Here is an 18,551-nt window from a genome sequence, read left to right as displayed (position 1 = left end):
AGGACACTAGTAGGATATAATTAACATTAAGAAATCAAATTGAGCACTAGTAAGTAGCAGCCAATAATAATGATCATCCAAGACACTAACAAATGAGATAAAGGCAAAAGATCTGTACAAGAGATAGATTTGTTGTTATGTAGGAAGAACAAAGGCGTTAACAAGGTGCCAAGCTGGCTAGTTACAGACAGGTGTAAGTAAAAGAGCTGCACAAAGTGGGAATGAGGTCAGATTATTGAGTAAACTGGAGAATCACCACTGTCCTGTGGGGATGAGATCAGAATAGCTCAAGTAAAAAAAAGAAGAGGCAGTTTACAAAGACATGTAGGTAATGGAAAAGTTCGTCACGTCTGTGAAACCATAGAGGAAGGACAACAGTACTTTCCAATAGGACAAGAAGCCAGCAATGGCCAGTGGCAAAAAGGGGAACATTTTATGTGCTGCTCTATTCCTACTTGTGGGGAAAAATAACAACCCACATATTCACAAAAGAAAGGTGTATTTATCCCTTGAGATATTTTTAATAAAATGGGGAACAGAGGAATCGGAGAGGTGAAGGTATAAGAGAAAGTTTGACAACTACTTATAAAACTACATACATTTAAAAATATGGGTTTGTTGTCTACATCCATGGGCTTACATTATTGATGTTAGTGCTACTCTTCTAATTTTGAAAAAAAAAAATTGTTGTTTGCACATCTAGTGGGAAGTTATAAATTATAATGGCATGGGTTTATTTATTTTCCTTAAGTCAGCATTTTTTTCAGTAACTACAAATTACTGCTTAGCCATATGTCAACATTCTAGTCTCTAGCATTTAATTCAGTTTAATTAACTATAAGAAAAAATTGCACCATAATAATTTAATCCCCCCTTTTAAGTAAACCTGTTACTAAGAAACTTAGTTCTGTTCCTTTCTGAATGAAATTCTACCAGCTATATGGAGATAGAAAAATGATAATACCGAAAGACTGAAAATACTCATTTTGGGAGCTTGGTGTGTGCCTCAGTGGTAGAGTGTTTGCTTGCCTAGCATGTGTGAGGTCTGTTCAATCCCCAACACTATCAAAAAAATAAGAAATAAAAGAATTCTCATTTTGATTCCTATTGTACCCTATGCTGGTATAAATAGTGCTGTAAATACAGTTTGATTAATTATTAGTATGAGAAGACTAATTTGGGATCATGTCTTTAAATGGAGGTATAAAAATATTTAGCTTACTTTTGTTGATCAGTATATGTGTATATATGTGTGTGTGTGTGTGTGTATACATATATATATGTGTGTGTATACATATATATATACATATACACACATGCAGGTAACAGCATTGTATTATACTTCTATTCTTTCCAGAGTAGTTTCACACTAATTTTCCTAAAATCCAAAATACAGCTTTTTTTTTTTTTTGGTACTGGGAATTGAATCCAGGGTGCTCTACTGCTAAGTTACATCCCCAGCCCTTTTTAATTGAATTTTATTGTTTTGCAGTATAGGTGATTGAACCCAGGGGCACTTTACCATTGAGTTATATCTCCAGCTTTTATTAATTTTATTTTTATTTTTGAGACAGGGCCTAAGCTTCTGATGTTGGCCATGAACTTGTGATCTTCCTGCCTCAGCCTCCCAAATAGCTGGGATTACAAGTGTGCAGTACTGTAGTGCCTGGTTCAAAGGGTGTTTTTTTTTTTTTTTTTTTTTTTTGGTGCTGGGGATCGCACCCACGACCTTGTGCTTACAAGGCAAGCACTCTACCAACTGAGCTATCTCCCCAGCCCTCAAAGGGTATTTTTAAAAGATATAACAGTTTGGAAACCCAAAGACCATTCTTTAACATGTTGGAAGGCCGGAACTGATGTAAGTTGTTATGGTGCTTTATGGGGGAATTGACTTAGGGAATTTTCAAGTCATATAACAATACTTGATATCTATGTAGACTTTCATTGACACGTATTTTCTCATTTGTTCAAGATGCTGTAATAGGGATATGACATAATATCTTGTAGATGTTTTATGGATAAGGTAATTGAAGCTGAGAGACTGACTTGCCAAAGGTCACAGCTAGTGTGTGTTAAGACCTGTGAAGGGTCTGAGAATTTTACTCTACTTATAGTCAGCATGCTTTTTCATGCTTGCTGTTTCATGGATAGTGGCAGAAGACATTAAGACTCCTAAGTTGGAGACTAAGGACTTTTATTTATTTTTTATTACAAAACCCTGGTAGATTTTATTACAGAGAAAGGTTTGAAAGACAGTTTTCAAATCATATCAATCGTATGGGAAGTGATTTGACTAAGGACTTGTATTATTCAGAGTGCAGTATAGTAGCACCGTAAGCTTCATGTGGATTTAGATTGGTTCCTCATTCCCTCCTAATGTCAGGAGCAGTGCAGGACATCTGTTGTATGGATGCTGTGCAAGCAATGGGGCATCAAGAAACATTAAGGATGGGATTCACTGGTTTTATAGTGAGCAGAAGCAAGCCAGCTCTGTCAGGTGGAAGACATTACTTATCCTGAAAGTTACTTGCTGCAAATAATCCATGAAGAGCAGTCAGGGTCTTCCATTCTTGGCATGCCAGCAAGAATGTGCAGGGTTGCTGAAGTCCCATGGTGCATTTCCTGTTAACAACAGTATGTGGCAGAATTAAGTACACTCAGTTCTGCTCTCATTATTAAAACTCTAGGTGAGTACGTAGCAAGCATAAACCTTTCCCCAAATTATGTTTATCTTTTTCTTCCAGTTTATGTTGAAACTAGCCCTCTTGGTTTACTCCATATATTCAGTTAACTAAAAATGGTTTGATTATTATGAAAGCAAAGTACAGAAAGAAGGACCCAGTTTCCCCAGTTTGGGAAACTTAATTGGATTCAGCTTCAGAATCTCCTGCTGTCCCCACTGGCTACTGTCACTGCAAGGAGCCATAATAGTGTTTTCACAAATGAAACTTCTTGTCTCAGTAGTGATAAGAAAGTATGAAGTATACAGTAGGAACCATGAAGAAATAAGGAATAAGAGGCATAACTGAAGGTGAGAATACTGTATGGCAGGAACGAAAATAGTTTGTTGCCACTTTTTAAAAGTCAGCATAGGAAACTTTAATTTTCTTTTTCTTGAAAGGTTAATTAAAATAGAATTTGAACTTGCAAAGAATCTTAGAAATATTGAATCTAACCTCCTTATTTTACAGATTAGAAAATTGAGAGATAGAATGGGTAAATGCTTGTTCTAGAACAAGTTTTCTTATGACAAGAGTGAAGTGATATGAGATTATTATTATCATTCCCCTCTTAGTGTGATGTAGGGGAGTCAGTATACATTTTCTGACTTACTTTACTTCATGAATTTAGAATATACTGTGTCTCCAAAGACTTATTTGCTAGTGGAGAAACAATAATTCAATTTATATCTACTATTCTAAAATCATGAACAAAGTCCTCAGAGGAATAAGTAATTAATTCAGCTTGGGGAAAATGAAAAGAATTATAAAGGTGCCAGTATCTGAGGTGGGTCTTGAAGAATTATGAATAGGTTTCTAGGTAGAGAAATGGAGGACCAGCATTCTACATGGGAGGAGTTATGTACAATGTATGGTGGATAAAGGTATGGTTGATCAAGAAATGATGAAGTGTTAGATGTAGCTGGGGGTGACTTGATTTGAGGATGGAAAGACAAGAAGAATCCAGATTGGGGAAATTCTTATGTAATAAGATATGAATGTGGCCATTTTTTTCTGGGAAAAGATTGACATTTTAAGGTAGGTAGTTACATGTGGCATTAGGCATAATATCAGTTCAGAAATCAGAATCACTAAAAAAAATGGAAGTCATAAAAACCAACTGCAATAGAGATTTAAGAAATATGGAATTGAATATAGGATCAAATTCTGAAAAGAGGTCAGGTAGGATGAAGACTGAATGGTTCACCATAATTTTAAATAAGTTGTTAGTACTATTTGTGGGAGCAGTTTTAATAGAGTATGAGAGTAGAAGCTAAATTGCTGTACATGCTAAGGGAAAGATTCAGATGTGAGAAAATGAGGACACCATGTGTTTCTTCATCTTCAAATTAATTAACAGTTTGTATTATATTCTGTTTCAAACCTTCAATCTTCAAAAACTAGGCATATCAAATTATAGTTTTATAACTTTATAAGTATCTACATATTATATTTATTTGTAATTATGTATCCATAATTTTAGATATATAGATATAATAATTATAGATAGCTAATTTATAAGTATCTGTTATATATAGATATATGTTGTTATCTACATATGTATAGATAATAGCCTTTTAAAATATAATATTTCTGTGTCATATTAGAATGTTACATCCTAAACATTTGTGGCATAAATTTTATGCAGTTTTTTAAAGAAGCAGTTTCAAATATATCTAGTTGTGTGATTATTAAAATTCTACAAGGCTTTCCTATTTGTATTAATATTAATCAAAATGTTTATTGGTGTTGGGATTAGATGAATGTTTGTCATATTGTTTACATACATAAAAGTACTAAGAAAGAAGGAATTTCAAAATATTCAGAGTTGTAAATATCAGATTCTTTTTTTTTTTTTTTGGTTTTCTATTTCTCGGAAGGACTGTTAAATATATTTTTTTAAAATTTTGATTCATTGTACATGAATAGAGTACAACTATCATTTCTCTGGTTGTACACGAAGTAGAGTACAACCATTTGCATATTCATATATGTACATAGGGTAATGATGTTTGTCTCATTCTATTATCTTTCCTTCCCTGCCCCCTCCCCACTCCTCATTTCTGTCTACACAATCCATCCTTCTTCCATTCTTCCCTTCCCTTCCCTTGGCCCCATAATGTATCATCAACCACTTATCAGAGAAATCATTTGGCCTTTGGTTTTTTGGGATTGGTTTATTTCACTTAGCATGATATTCTCCAACTCCATCCATTTACCTGCAAATGTCATAATTCTATTCTTCTTTATGGCTGAATAATATTCCATTGTGTATATACCACAGTTTCTTTATCCATTCATCTATTGAAGGGCATCTAGGTTGGTTCCACAATCTACCTATTGTGAATTGAGTTGCTATAAACATTGATGTGACTGTGTCACTGTAGTATGCTGATTTTAAGTCCTTTGGCCAAGGAGTGGGATAGCTGGGTCAAATGGTGGTTCCATTCTAAGTTTTCTAAGGAATCTCCATACTGCTTTCTGGAGTAGTTGTATCAATTTGCAATCCCACCAGCAATGTATGAGTGTACCTTTTTCCCCACATCCTTGCCAACACCTATTGTTGCTTGAATTCTTGATAATAGACATTCTAATTGGAGTAAGATGAAATCTTAGGGCAGTTTTGATTTGCATTTATCTTATTACTAGAGATGTTGAACATTTTTTCATATATATGTTGATTGCTTGTAGATCCTTGTCTGTGAAGTGTCTGCTCATTTCCTTAACCCATTTATTGATTGGGTTATTTGCATTCTTGGTGTAAAGTTTTTTGAGTTCTTTATAGATTCTGGAGATTAGTGCTCAATCTGAAGTGTGTGGCAAAGATTTTCTCCCACTCTGTAAGCTCTCTCTTCACATTGTTGATTGTTTCCTTTGCTGAGAAAAGGTTTCTTAGTTTGATTCTATCCCAATTATTAATTCCTGCTTTTATTTCTTGTGCTTTGGGAGTCATGTTAAGAAAGTCTGGTCCTAAGCTGATACGATGAAGATTTGGACCTACTTCTTCTTATATTAGGTGCAGGGTCTCTGATCTAATTCCTAGGTCCTTGATCCATTTTGAGTTGAGTTTTGTGCAGGGTGAGATAGGGGGTTAGTTTCATTTTGCTGCATGTGGATTTCCAGTTTTTCCAGCACCATTTGTTGAAGAGGCTATCCTTTCTCTATTGTATGTTTTTGGCCCCTTTGTCTAGTATGAGATAACGGTATTTTTTGTGGGTTTTTCTCTGTGTCTTCTATTCTGTACCATTGGTCTACCTGTCTATTTTGATGCCAGTACCATGCCGTTTTTGTTAATATTGCTCTGTAGTATAGTTGAATGTCTGGAATTGTGATACTACCTGTTTCGCTCTTCTTGCTAAGGATTAGGACTGTTATATTTTATTTCTATGTAATCTCAAAAAATGAATAACAGTTTTGAAATTGAGATTTGTAGTTGCATAAATTCAAGCTCTTTTTTATTTTAAGCAGGTAAATTGGTTTGGGTTGGCATTTCTTCTGAGAATTCTTGATTTAAGTACAAATTTAGAGACTTGGAGAATTTAAAGTACTAATTTTTGAAGAATTGAAAAACTAAATGCATACCTAACTTTTAAAGTGTTGTTAGCCTCCAGTTACCTGCATATGTGGGACACCATCCCCTCTCAGGTGGGAATTTCTTCAGACCTGCTAGGATATTGCCCTTGCCTCTATCAAGTACAAAGGGTTCAGTACATCTTCATGACAATAAAACCACACTTCCTCCTCCACCCATGCAAATGAGTGGAATTGGTCATCATCTGTTTCAAACAGATCCTCCTTGCCATTAGCAAGGATAATAATCAGATGAGTATAGGTTAGGAGGTTAAGGTTAAAGACATGCAGAGAGATATTGGCATTCTAAAATTGGCTGTAAAATCTGCAATTCAAATGGCACCTAGGTTTCCTTTGTCATGTTGAAATTAAAAGTATTTTAATAACCAAGTTACCTTATGGTTATAATTATTTGAAACTATTAAGGCACATATTTCAAACAGTAGTTCAGTTCTTATCTTCATTTAGATAGCCTTGATTATTTTGATTTGTTTTATTACATGGGATTTGTTAAGCTTCTCATAGTATAGCAGCCATAAAGCTGGAAGAGAGCAGAGACCTGGGGTTAATGAGGTGGCTTTCAACAGAGAGACCACACTGAGCTCAGGCACTGACATAATCAGAATGCAAAGGGGTAATGAGAATTTCCAAAATTAATTGATATCTGAACAGAATTGTAAAACATGAGATATTTAGGCTTGTAAAGGAGTTGGGAATTGAGAGATTGGAGAAGAGTGTCCAGAAGGAAGGATTGTCTTATAGAAGGCATAGAAGTAAGAGAGCACATAGCTGGTTTGAGAAACTGATTAAAATAAACTCTCACCACAACCATTAATGAAAATACTTTAATACAAAGACGGAGCCTTGCAAAAGCACAGGGTTGCATCAAAGGGTTTTAGGAACCTGATCAACTTAATATTTTACAAATATCACTCACTGTGCAGTGAATAGAACAGATTGCTGGGGGCAAGATTTGACAGACATGTAGGTAAGGATAATTTTGTAATATTCTAAGTAAGAGATAATGATGGCTTTAATTAGGATAGTGTAGATGAGGAAAGAAAGAACTTGGTGGACTTGAGAGTTATTTCAGAGATAATTGATAGCTCTTGGAGATGGATCAGATAGTAAAATAGGAAAGAGGGAGGAATTTATATTTAGCTGAGATTATCATTGGTTTTCCTATTGGGGGGTTGGCAACAATCAAGATGCTCATTTTCCTAAAGAATATTGGGTTTCAATATGGTTTCTTCTCCTTAACTGGATGAAGTAAGGGTGTAAAAAAGAGAATATTAATTTTTAAAAACACCACTTATTCAGAATATATGGTGCAAGAAAGCTACAGCCATAACTATTGTGGGCTGTTTTTATAGTGTAAGAATATAGTTTATTATAAGGAATTCTTTATTTGTTATACTATCATTTTATAGCAGCACAAAAGTATTGTTTTCTTCTTTCTCTTTTTTATATGCAGTATCCTACAGTTAGTGTTAAATCTAGCTAGAATCTTGGAAGAAATTATAGTTTCCCCCCAGAAGTGAGGAAACTGTTGCTCTGACAGAAGATCATGTGATGTCTGTGGAGTGACATTAAGTAATAGGTTCCAGGTCTTCTGCGGGCCAGTCCGTTGCTCTTTTCATGGTACCTGACTTGCTCCATGTCAATTATTGTATTACATTAAAGCAAACACAGTTGAAGACTTTATCAAAGGAAAAACACCAATATCATAAAAAAAAGGAAATCATTGCTTAAATCAATATATTTTTTACTTACATTTTTTTGGGACTGTGGAAATCTATTTAGATCACCAGGGTTGCAGAAGTTAACTTTGTTTTCAGAATTATCTTTCTTGTCCTTCCATTGACTTTTCATTTCAATAAACTGGAAACAGTTAAGAGTCAAAAGATTTAGACTTGACTTTAATAAGTGGATGAACTCATTCTTCCCCTATAGACTTGACTTGTATAAAAAAAAAAAAAAAACAAAACCAAAAACACCCGATAAACAAAAAAATCAAATATGTGGGAAGATTTCTTTAAAATCCATTCTTAATCCTGTCTTTATTATTTTATTTTTCCCATCTCTGTCTTATCTTTCTTTTTTAAAGATAAACCTCTTTTTCTCCACAGTAAACAGGAATCTCTTTAAAAAGCCTAATAAGTTGCTGGTGTGTATGTCCAGTACAGTCCATGCCCAGTATAGTCCTATTTATAGAGAGAATAGAATAGGGGCAGATTTTGGGCTGTACTGTTACGAACATATCACTATATTTGCTTTCCTTTGTAAATAGGCCTGATGTTAGGAAGAGAAGACAGAACAGAAAGGTACTGGAGTCTGGAGTAGTATCTTGAATGTGGGATGGTTGTAGTACTGTGGTCGTCAAAGTGGGCGGAAGAGAACCTATAATAGTCACTGAGTTTGGTAGAGAAAATAATAGAACTTTTATTTGTGTTTATTTTTAATTTATTTTTGAATAAAATTCTGCTGCTGTATATATATCTCAGTACATAACTAATAAATAAAGAGGTACATACATATGTACATGAATAGAAATGCACATTTAAATTATGAGCATATGCTTAAACATGTTAAACTGATAGTAAGTAATGGTCAAATAAGTGAAAATCACTGGTAAAGAGTTTGCAAAAAGGTGAGTCAAGGTCATTAGAGTATCAAGATAAATATGTTCTTAATATTTCATTTTTGCTTATAATGATCATCAGAAATAAAGAGAAGAAACCTAAAGCAAAAATAACAAAAACAACATTTTAGTAGCAGATTTTATTTGACTGGTTTGTCTATTGCTTACCGAATCAAGGAAAAGTATTTAACTGAATAAGTATTTAAGATGAATTTTATACTCTTCATGACTTTTGATGATTATTAAGCAACTCATTGGAATTGTTAAATAAGTCATCTCACATACTAAAATTAATTGAGTAATTAAAAATTTAAACTATTCACTCGAAGCAGAGGTTAATTACATTAGTCTTTTACAAAAGTCAAATTACATTTGGTCAAGAGTTTTTAAATCATATTATTTGAAGGTTTCTTTTTTGAAATTTTATTTTATCTCATTGTTTTTCACAGAATAAGACCACAACTTGCCAAAGAAAAGATTGAAGGATGCCATATTTGTACATCTGTCACACCAGGAGAACCTCAGGTCTTCCTAGGGAAAGATAAGGCTTTTACCTTTGATTATGTGTTTGACATCGACTCTCAGCAAGAACAAATCTACACTCAATGTATTGAAAAACTAATTGAAGGTTGTTTTGAAGGATACAATGCTACAGTTTTTGCTTATGGACAAGTAAGTACCATATTATTTTTGTAGGAGTTGTATCTTTTCAGAAATGTCAATTCAGCTGCACTTTCATTTTTTTTCTTGAGGTTATGTTAAGGTTGAACGTTTTTCTCTTTTCTTTTGTTCAGACTGGAGCTGGCAAAACATACACAATGGGAACAGGATTTGATGTTAACATCACTGAAGGAGAACAGGGTATTATTTCTCGTGCTGTGAAACATCTTTTCAAGAGTATTGAAGAAAAAAAACACACAGCAATGAAAAATGGGCTTCCGCCTCCAGATTTTAAAGTGAATGCCCAATTCTTAGAGGTAATAATCTAATCGTGTCACTGATTTCCTTTAAATCTTATCCTTAAGGCATAGCCCTATGATTTTATATTGTTGGCTTCTAGCACAGTTCTTTGCAGATAGTACCAATAAGTGTTGTTCAAGTAAGTTAACATTAGGTAGTAGAAAATAGGTAAACCTTATTTATAGGCAATGATATTAGCATTTAAGATCATAAACACTTGAACAGTGTACATAGAGTAAGAGTACAATTAACATTATTTATTTCAGATCATTTTTTTTATCTCAAGGGATAAAGATAGTTTAAAATTACTCTGATAATTTAGATAGGGTCACAAAGTGCTGGTAGCTCAGCCACTAAGGCAGGGGAAGCATGTGAAAAATAATAGGATTATGGCTATAGCACTAATCTGCCTGCAGAGGCTGTTCTCTGCAAAGACAATTTCATCAATGCAGTGTCCTAGGATTGGGGCAGGATTTGATCAATTTAAGGCAGTTTAGTCTGTTGTGAAAGGCTTAACAAGAGAATAGGTAGGATTTGAGCAATAGTGTAGCAAGCCGAACCTGGCAATATAATTCCGAGTCCTTGGTCAAGGGTGTTCTGGTATAGATCAACTGATTCATAGCTAATCATTTTGGTCATTGGAACATGTTGTTCAACTGTATTAAGTAAGTACAAAGTAGAAAACTTAATTGAAATTAATATCATTTATCTTACTGCTGGCTTTAATGGACATCCCAATTTAGTTAAAAACCAGGGAGAATACATGTATGTGTTTCTACCAAAAGAAAGTTAGGGGATAGTGAAAAATGAAAAAGTGTTCTTCCGTATGTTCATACATTATGACGTATATATTGATGCTCATGGAGCAATTTCTACCAAAATCAAACTGCTAATATTTCTTTGTGATAGCTCTATAATGAAGAGGTCCTTGACTTGTTTGATACCACTCGTGATATTGATGCAAAAAATAAAAAATCAAATATAAGAATTCATGAAGATTCGACTGGAGGAATTTATACTGTGGGAGTCACAACGCGTACTGTGAATACAGAATCAGAGGTGATGTTTATGTTGTAATTGAAATATGGCACAGTTGGTTTTATTTAGTTAGCTATACTGATAGTCTGCTTAAGATCAAGATTTGAAATTTGTGTCCTTATGTGTAACATGGACTTAAAAGTCTTATCTTTTTCCCTCATATTTTTAAAGCAGGACATAGTATAAAAATGTCAATGTTATAATACAGGCTGTGCGTTTATCATGACATCAAAATCATCTAAGACTCTGTATGTATAGTTTCCTTTCACAGATAGGGTTAAATGATTGATGGTGAAGGATGAGACCACAAACTAGTTGTATCTTTCAGTGTAACATAAACAGATAAGATTGCATCTTGGCTCCTAAAGGGAAACTTAAGAAAAATTACAAAACCCATAAAAAAAATTCAACAGAAGATACAAAAGAGATCTAGTAAATTAAAGTTATTGTTCAGTTTGTCCCAAAGTATTCTTCTGTAACCATTTTGGAATGGAAGCTGCAAAAGTCAGCAAATAACAAACAATGGAATCTCAGTGTTTTTTCCTGTTTAAAAAATAATACACCATTATGCTGAAAAATTCAGCTCAAAAAGTGCCTGAAACTAAAATGAAAATATGAAAATCTGCATCTTTTACATTCTGTAATGTGATGGGGTTTAGCTGTTAGCTTGGATGTAAGATTGGGCTGTGTCTTATTTAAATGTTGCTCAGGTGAAACTCTTCTTCCTTTTCCAGATGATGCAGTGTCTGAAGTTGGGTGCTCTATCCCGCACCACTGCCAGTACCCAGATGAATGTCCAGAGCTCTCGTTCACATGCCATTTTTACCATTCATGTGTGTCAAACCAGAATGTGTCCCCAAATAGATGCTGTGAGTTACTAGTTTTCATTTCTCAGACTTTTGAAGTTGTCTCCTTAAATATCACATGCATCTCAGAAGAGTACGCGACCATGGTGTAATGAGTGCAGTTACCCTTTGGTTTTAGGGACCATGTGCTGTAGGTTTCCCTTCCTTAACATAAGCAAAGCCTTAGTCGATGACAGTTGTGGTTTGACCTTTCCAACATTAGGTTTCTAATTTCCAACAGAGACATTTGCATTTATTTTCTTTTGGCTATGTCTTTTTCTTCAGCTGTGATTATATATGTATGTAGGATAAGGACAAAGAGGAGGGTTCTCTAGTGTCATGTTAATAAAGATATTTTTCTTGTTTTCCTTACTTGCAGGAAAATGCAACAGATAATAAGATGATTTCTGAATCATCACAGATGAATGAATTTGAAACCTTGACTGCGAAATTCCATTTTGTTGATCTGGCAGGATCAGAAAGACTGAAGCGAACTGGAGCTACAGGCGAGAGGGCAAAAGAAGGCATTTCTATCAACTGTGGACTTGTAAGACTACAGCTGTGTGCCCGGAATATATCAGGGCTTTTCTGTTGTCCTTTTCTTTTTTACAACATACAATATCCTCAAATGGAGATCTTTTATGCACTTAACTGAGAAATACAAGTCGCAGTAAATTTATTAGTGATTCACTGAATCTCTCACATCACATGTAGACTTTCCCTCCCTTTTTCCCCCTCACATTTCAGGTTTTCTTTATGTGTGTAAATTTAGTTGAATTAAATTTCACGATATGTGAAAAAGGTTTATGTATATATAATTTTAAAACTTTTTTATGCTCAAAAGTCAAACAACATTATTTTGTAAGACTCAAAGTATCTCTTTACTAACAATTTGTGACAGTCATTTTATTGGCTTTGAGATTATAGTCAAATGATTTTAGTAATTTTTTTTTTTTCCAAAATGAAAGTTTTTGTAGATTATATTAGGAATTAACTTTAATGCTATGCCACCTAGTGGTATGTTGACTGGAAAACAACTGTGCTTGAATTGGTTTAAGACTTTCGGTGTGTGGAAGAAAATGTTTTAGAGCAGATCTGTGTTTACTAAATCTTTTCTTATTGTCTTCATTATAAAATTGGACATTTGTTCCTGCATAAAAGTAATAGCATCAGTAAATTTCTGTGGTGCTGACAACATCAGGTTTCATGCTTTCTGCTTTGCTTCTCTCCCATCCTGAATCTGGGGTCTCCAAAAATATGCCCCCCACCACCTTTTTTTAATCTTTACCCAACATTTGCTCATGTATCATTGTGACCTGGTGTTGGGGCACTGTACTGAGGCAGCTGGAGAGAGCCAACCCTCCCAATCCCAAGACCCATGTTGATGCCACACCATGTGTTTGAATGTTGTATAAAAGGGCATGGCCTGGATCCTGGATTTTGTGTATTGTTTTAAATTTCTTAGGAGATAAAATTATGGTGGTATTTACATGTGGACTGTCAGGGAAAGATGAAGTCACTGCTCTGTTTTCCTATTTAGGCTGTTGAGGCATGTTGAGACATATCTGATGGTTTCATTGTGACCAGTGCTTAAGACTGTAAATAACCTCTAGAAAAGGAGAACCAAAACCCAATACAATCCCGATACCCCTCACTGTATGTTTTGGTTATAACAATGACATGGTTACAGATATTTGTATTATTGAAGGCTAGTATGGCCAGTTTTGGGTAATGCTTATCTTGTAAATGCTAGCTCATTGACAATAGGAAAAACAGTACAGGTAGCAGGAGTGACTATAGACTTCAGCAATTTGACTCATTATTACTATTTTTTTTTAATTGAATGCTTAGCACATAGTTTCTTTGTTATTTCTAAGGGAAGTTTTACTTGTACATGAATTTCTAATTCAGAAAAATCATATTGATACTTTTATTGTGGTTAAAGGAAATTTTAGCTACATGAAAGGTCTCTATTGCAGCAAGAAAGTTTTACAGGATTGTTTACCAAATAGTTTGTTCATTGAGTTGAGAAGAATTTACAACATGAATCTATATTTTATGGTTATATATATGTGTTATAAGTAATATTTATATATTTTGAATAGTATCAATTATTAGTATTTAATATAGAACACTTTAAAGTTTACTTTATATGTACTTGAAAATACAAATGTAAAACAAAACCAAAGACAGATGTTCTCATATTTGTCACATCTCCATTTTATTTAGTCATTATAGTCATTCTTTATTTAAAAGTGTTGTAATTAGTAAACATGTCTGATTTTCTCCTCTCTCTTTTAGTTGGCACTCGGCAATGTAATAAGCGCATTGGGAGACAAGAGCAAGAGGGCTACCCATGTCCCTTATAGAGATTCTAAACTGACAAGACTACTGCAGGATTCCCTTGGGGGTAATAGGTATGCATAAATGACTACCCTCTATATTAATAAATTTAATTATTTATTATTTTTAATAAACTTATAAGATGATTTGTAATAACATCTTTTACTATAAAGCAAATTAATTGGATAAAAAACTAATAAGTATGAGTCATTTTATGTGTTATTATTTCAGGTAATCCTTATAACATTCCTTCAGGTATTATTATTTCTATTTATAGATAAGGAAATTAAAATTCAGAGAGGTTAAATAATTTATCAGTCATTTAATGTGTAAGCAAAGTCTATAATAGGAACTCTTTCTCCTATACCATTGTTTCTGTTTTAAGTACTTAGCACATAGTAGATGCCTAATAAAATTTTGTCAAAAAAATTAAGTGCTATCTTTAAATATTATTGAACATTTTTATTGAACATATTATTGAAGAGTCTCCTAAAATCTCAAACTTTTTTTGTATTTGGAAAAAAGCATTTAAAATGTCCACAGAAGGAAATATAGGGTTGTTTGCTGGTTCTCAACTTTCCAATTCTTTGCCTTCTGACATGGTTCATCAACTAAGCACATCCTTTTGGTAAAGCATTCCACTCTGTAAATGTCAACATTTTTGCATTTAAATCCAATCATTGCATAATTCAACCAATGATAAACAAGCACAGCAAATCCATTTTATAGTGTTTTTGATGGTCTAACAATTCATTTACTGAAAAAATCATTAGATACTCTGCTATGATCTGGTAATTAAACTTCAAATTTTCTTTATGAACAACCATTATTCAAAGAATTTTGGATAATGTTAAATCTCTGGTTTTGAAATAAGTTTGGTTTAGAAATAAAGTTTTCATAGAATTAAATAGAATTTTTATATTTCTTCTTTTTATGTAATATTGCCATTGTCTTAACTCATTTCTCGTATAGAGTATCCTATGTGTGGACACAATTTTGCTTCCATTGTTGCATATTTCTTCTATATTTTCAGTCTGAACTTCAGCATTAATCCAATCAAATTTTTTTATTAAATAAACAAATTTTTGTTTTAAACCAAATGTACTTTTTTTTTTAGTTTTTGAAGTTGTAGTATTTTGTTGTATTTATTTCTTAACTATAAAACAAAGCAGAGATGTTAAATGTCCTACCAAGTGTAAATACTTTTGAGTACTTTGCTACCTTTGAAAGGTTACTTGTTCTGTAAGCAGTCTTAAAATATTTTCACTGCAGGTCTTGAATTCCTGTTGAGTTTCAGGCAGGCTATAACTAATCTCAGATGTTCCTCACCTGTTCCCTTAATGAATAGTAACCCCTCTGAGGAGATGAACCCTTTTAATTCTACCCTTAGTGTGCCTCAATTTCTGCTTAAAATGTTAGGATTGAATTTCTAGTTGAAAAGCATTGTCTTTAATGTAAATCTCAGAAAACAAAATATCTTCATTTTTTGAAGCTCATATAAATTAAAATAAAAATTTTAACCGAAGTAGTTTTGGAAATAAGCTTCATATATTTATGTTCATAATTAAGTCTTTTATCATTTTTTTTACCAAACTGGTTTTACATATTTATAATGCTTAACATTACAAGTTTATACCAAAGGTTTTAGAATATACAGAAAAATGTAAAGCATGTATAAAAATCAATCATGTTTCTATTGTCTAGAAGTAACCACTGCTAACATTGTGATATATTTTCTTCCAGATGTGTACTATAACTTAATATGCCATATGTAATACAGTATATTTAAATTATATCACTTCTTTTAGAAGTGATTTGAAATTATTGTGTGAACTCTAAGAATAAATAGCTTTAATTTTCATTCTTTAAATTTGTACCTTTGGGGTTTGCTTAATATATTACCTTTTCCCTATACAATTGACCTTAGCCAGTTCTTCTCATTCCTGACTTTTGTCATTCTTATCAAACTTTGATCTCAGTGCTTCTCAAAATATTTGTGAAGGGCGAGTCCCTCTCCCATCTCCATTTAGTGGTAGATTAATATTGTGCATGACTACACTGTTTGCCCCATTTGTGACTCACCATGTGAGTTTAAAAACACTTAATCTGGTCTGCACTCTATTCAATGAGATGAGTTCATTGATTACAGGACCGATTATAGAAAGTTCAAGTGTTAAGTTTCTAAAACGCTTACTCTCAATTTCTGTATTTATTGTGGACAAATAAATAGCAGAATGGCGCTGGACTGGGGACCATACTTTGAGTTCTAATCAACATCCATAAAACCTCACTTTTGTTTGATTACTTTATATTCATCAGATGAGAGAGAGAGGTATAGAGGCAGGAGTTATTTCATCTTACTGATTTGCAATAAATATTATGTAGACATGCACACCACAATTATTAATGACCTAATATGCTACAAATATTGTGTTATATATTAGGAGACTACAGATTAGAATTGATAGGCATTGATTTCTATTAGGATAGGCAAATTAGGTCTTTAACTACAGTTCCTATACATTGTTTAGTTAGAAAATGTGAGTGCCTAACAAACCACCTTTTGTTTCATTGACAGACACAATAGCTGGGGCACGCTAAGCATTTCACTAGCCAATGTTTTGGTTGGTAAAGCAATTTATCATGACCATAAACTAATGTTTCTAGTGTAATATTTTTTATTTTTTCTCCAGAATAATCTGGTTGGAAACTCTGGAACTTTGATCATTCAATCACACATGATGTATTGTACTATGTCACGTAGGATATGTTCTCTCTTTTTGTCTGAGTGTAATTGAATTTTATGTAAAATTCTTTGCTGACTCAAAAATCAAGATACCAGTAATGAAAGGAAGAAATTTTAAAAATATTGATATAAGTAAATAGTGAAATTACTTTGATTTTCAACTTATCATATTTGTAGTTAGATTAATTTTAGATTATTACCTGTATTGCTTCTGAAAGTCTCTGTATAGAAGTGAGAAACAAATGCATGTGTTTGTACTTTCAAAGAAGAATAATACAAATTTATTTTCTCCAGTATTACCTAAAAATACACAATCCTTTAAAGATTAAAGATGGCCATAAAAGCATGAACACTTTTAAACTTGACTTTATTTTTAAGTTAGTAGTGTCAATCTTTTGGTATTTCAAAGACAGATACTATTTAAAAATGATTATTTCAGTATTCTATTTGCTTTTATATGTAAACCTAATTACTATTTGTAACTTTCAGTCAAACAATCATGATAGCATGTGTCAGCCCTTCAGACAGAGATTTTATGGAAACCTTAAACACTCTGAAATATGCCAATCGAGCTAGAAATATAAAGAACAAGGTGATGGTTAATCAGGACAGAGCTAGTCAGCAAATCAATGCACTCCGTAGTGAGATCACGCGACTTCAGATGGAGCTCATGGAGTACAAGACGGTAAGCAGATGGGGTTGACTGCATTTTGTGATACATCTGAGACTGGCGTGTGTGTATATAGTGACCTCTTTTTTGATGGTTTGCTCTTTGTGATGTGTTTCTGGAGTCTGTTGGTTGTAACAGTGGAGGTATCTGGAGGTAGGATTCTCTAGTCTTCCTTTTGGTTAGTGTTAATGATGTTCAGTCTAATCTAACTAACCATTTGTTCAAAACACATCTTACCCGATCAGTTTTTTTACTGACTAATGCACCATGAAGGGTTGTAGCAAAGGGAAAGGATCTTTTTGCCTTGGGACTGCTAAGATAAAGAGCTCTTGGTTGTAGAATTGTAATTTCTGGAGTTAAACAAAACTAAAGGCTCTTCAACCAAAAGAAAATATTTTCTTTTTCCAGGGTAAAAGAATAATTGATGAGGAGGGTGTGGAAAGCATCAACGACATGTTTCATGAGAATGCTATGCTACAGACTGAAAACAACAACCTGCGTGTGAGAATAAAAGCCATGCAAGAGACAGTTGATGCTTTAAGGTCCAGAATCACACAGCTTGTTAGTGATCAGGCCAACCAAGTTCTTGCCAGAGCAGGTATGCCTTTGTATATAGAGGGATGAGTGAGGGATTAACTTCTGGAGGGCAGGGAACATTGTGTTAATTACCTAGAATAGTTGAAGTAGAAATGCTAAATGGTGTGTATACAATCTGTGATTTTAAGTTAAATACCTCATTTTAAAAAATAATAAATTCTTCTACAAACAAAATGTGTCCTTCACATCTTATTATCTTGTGGTCTGCTCATCTAAATTAGGATAGAAAATTACTGTAAGAATTGTGCTTTAAAGAACTGTTTGTTGTTTTATATCTTCAAACTCTTTTTCCCTCTTGTTTTATTGACAAAGAAAACTTCATTTAAAATAAAATTTTAATTTCATATTTTTCAGGTGAGGGAAATGAGGAGATCAGTAATATGATTCATAGCTATATCAAAGAAATTGAAGATCTCAGGTA

At 33.3% G+C, this 18,551-nt stretch overlaps 1 protein-coding gene across 14 annotated transcripts in view; it reads left to right on the top strand.

Moving 5' to 3' along the window:
- The window catches only part of KIF21A (kinesin family member 21A), a 151,032-nt gene that overhangs the window by 68,532 nt on the left and 63,949 nt on the right, over positions 1-18,551 (top strand). For all 14 annotated transcript variants that reach the window (XM_079139267.1, XM_079139274.1, XM_079139272.1 and 11 more), the window contains exons 2-10: positions 9,381-9,603; positions 9,726-9,908; positions 10,801-10,950; positions 11,664-11,798; positions 12,154-12,321; positions 14,076-14,191; positions 17,353-17,548; positions 17,942-18,131; positions 18,485-18,548. In XM_079139267.1, the coding sequence (XP_078995393.1) occupies positions 9,381-9,603; positions 9,726-9,908; positions 10,801-10,950; positions 11,664-11,798; positions 12,154-12,321; positions 14,076-14,191; positions 17,353-17,548; positions 17,942-18,131; positions 18,485-18,548 (1,425 nt within the window). The remainder of the gene's footprint in view (positions 1-9,380; positions 9,604-9,725; positions 9,909-10,800; positions 10,951-11,663; positions 11,799-12,153; positions 12,322-14,075; positions 14,192-17,352; positions 17,549-17,941; positions 18,132-18,484; positions 18,549-18,551) is intronic.

This window comes from Sciurus vulgaris (genome assembly GCF_902686455.1).
Source record: "Sciurus vulgaris genome assembly, chromosome: 5".
Lineage (NCBI taxonomy): Eukaryota > Metazoa > Chordata > Mammalia > Rodentia > Sciuridae > Sciurus > Sciurus vulgaris.
This window is presented reverse-complemented; position numbering and strand designations above follow the sequence as displayed.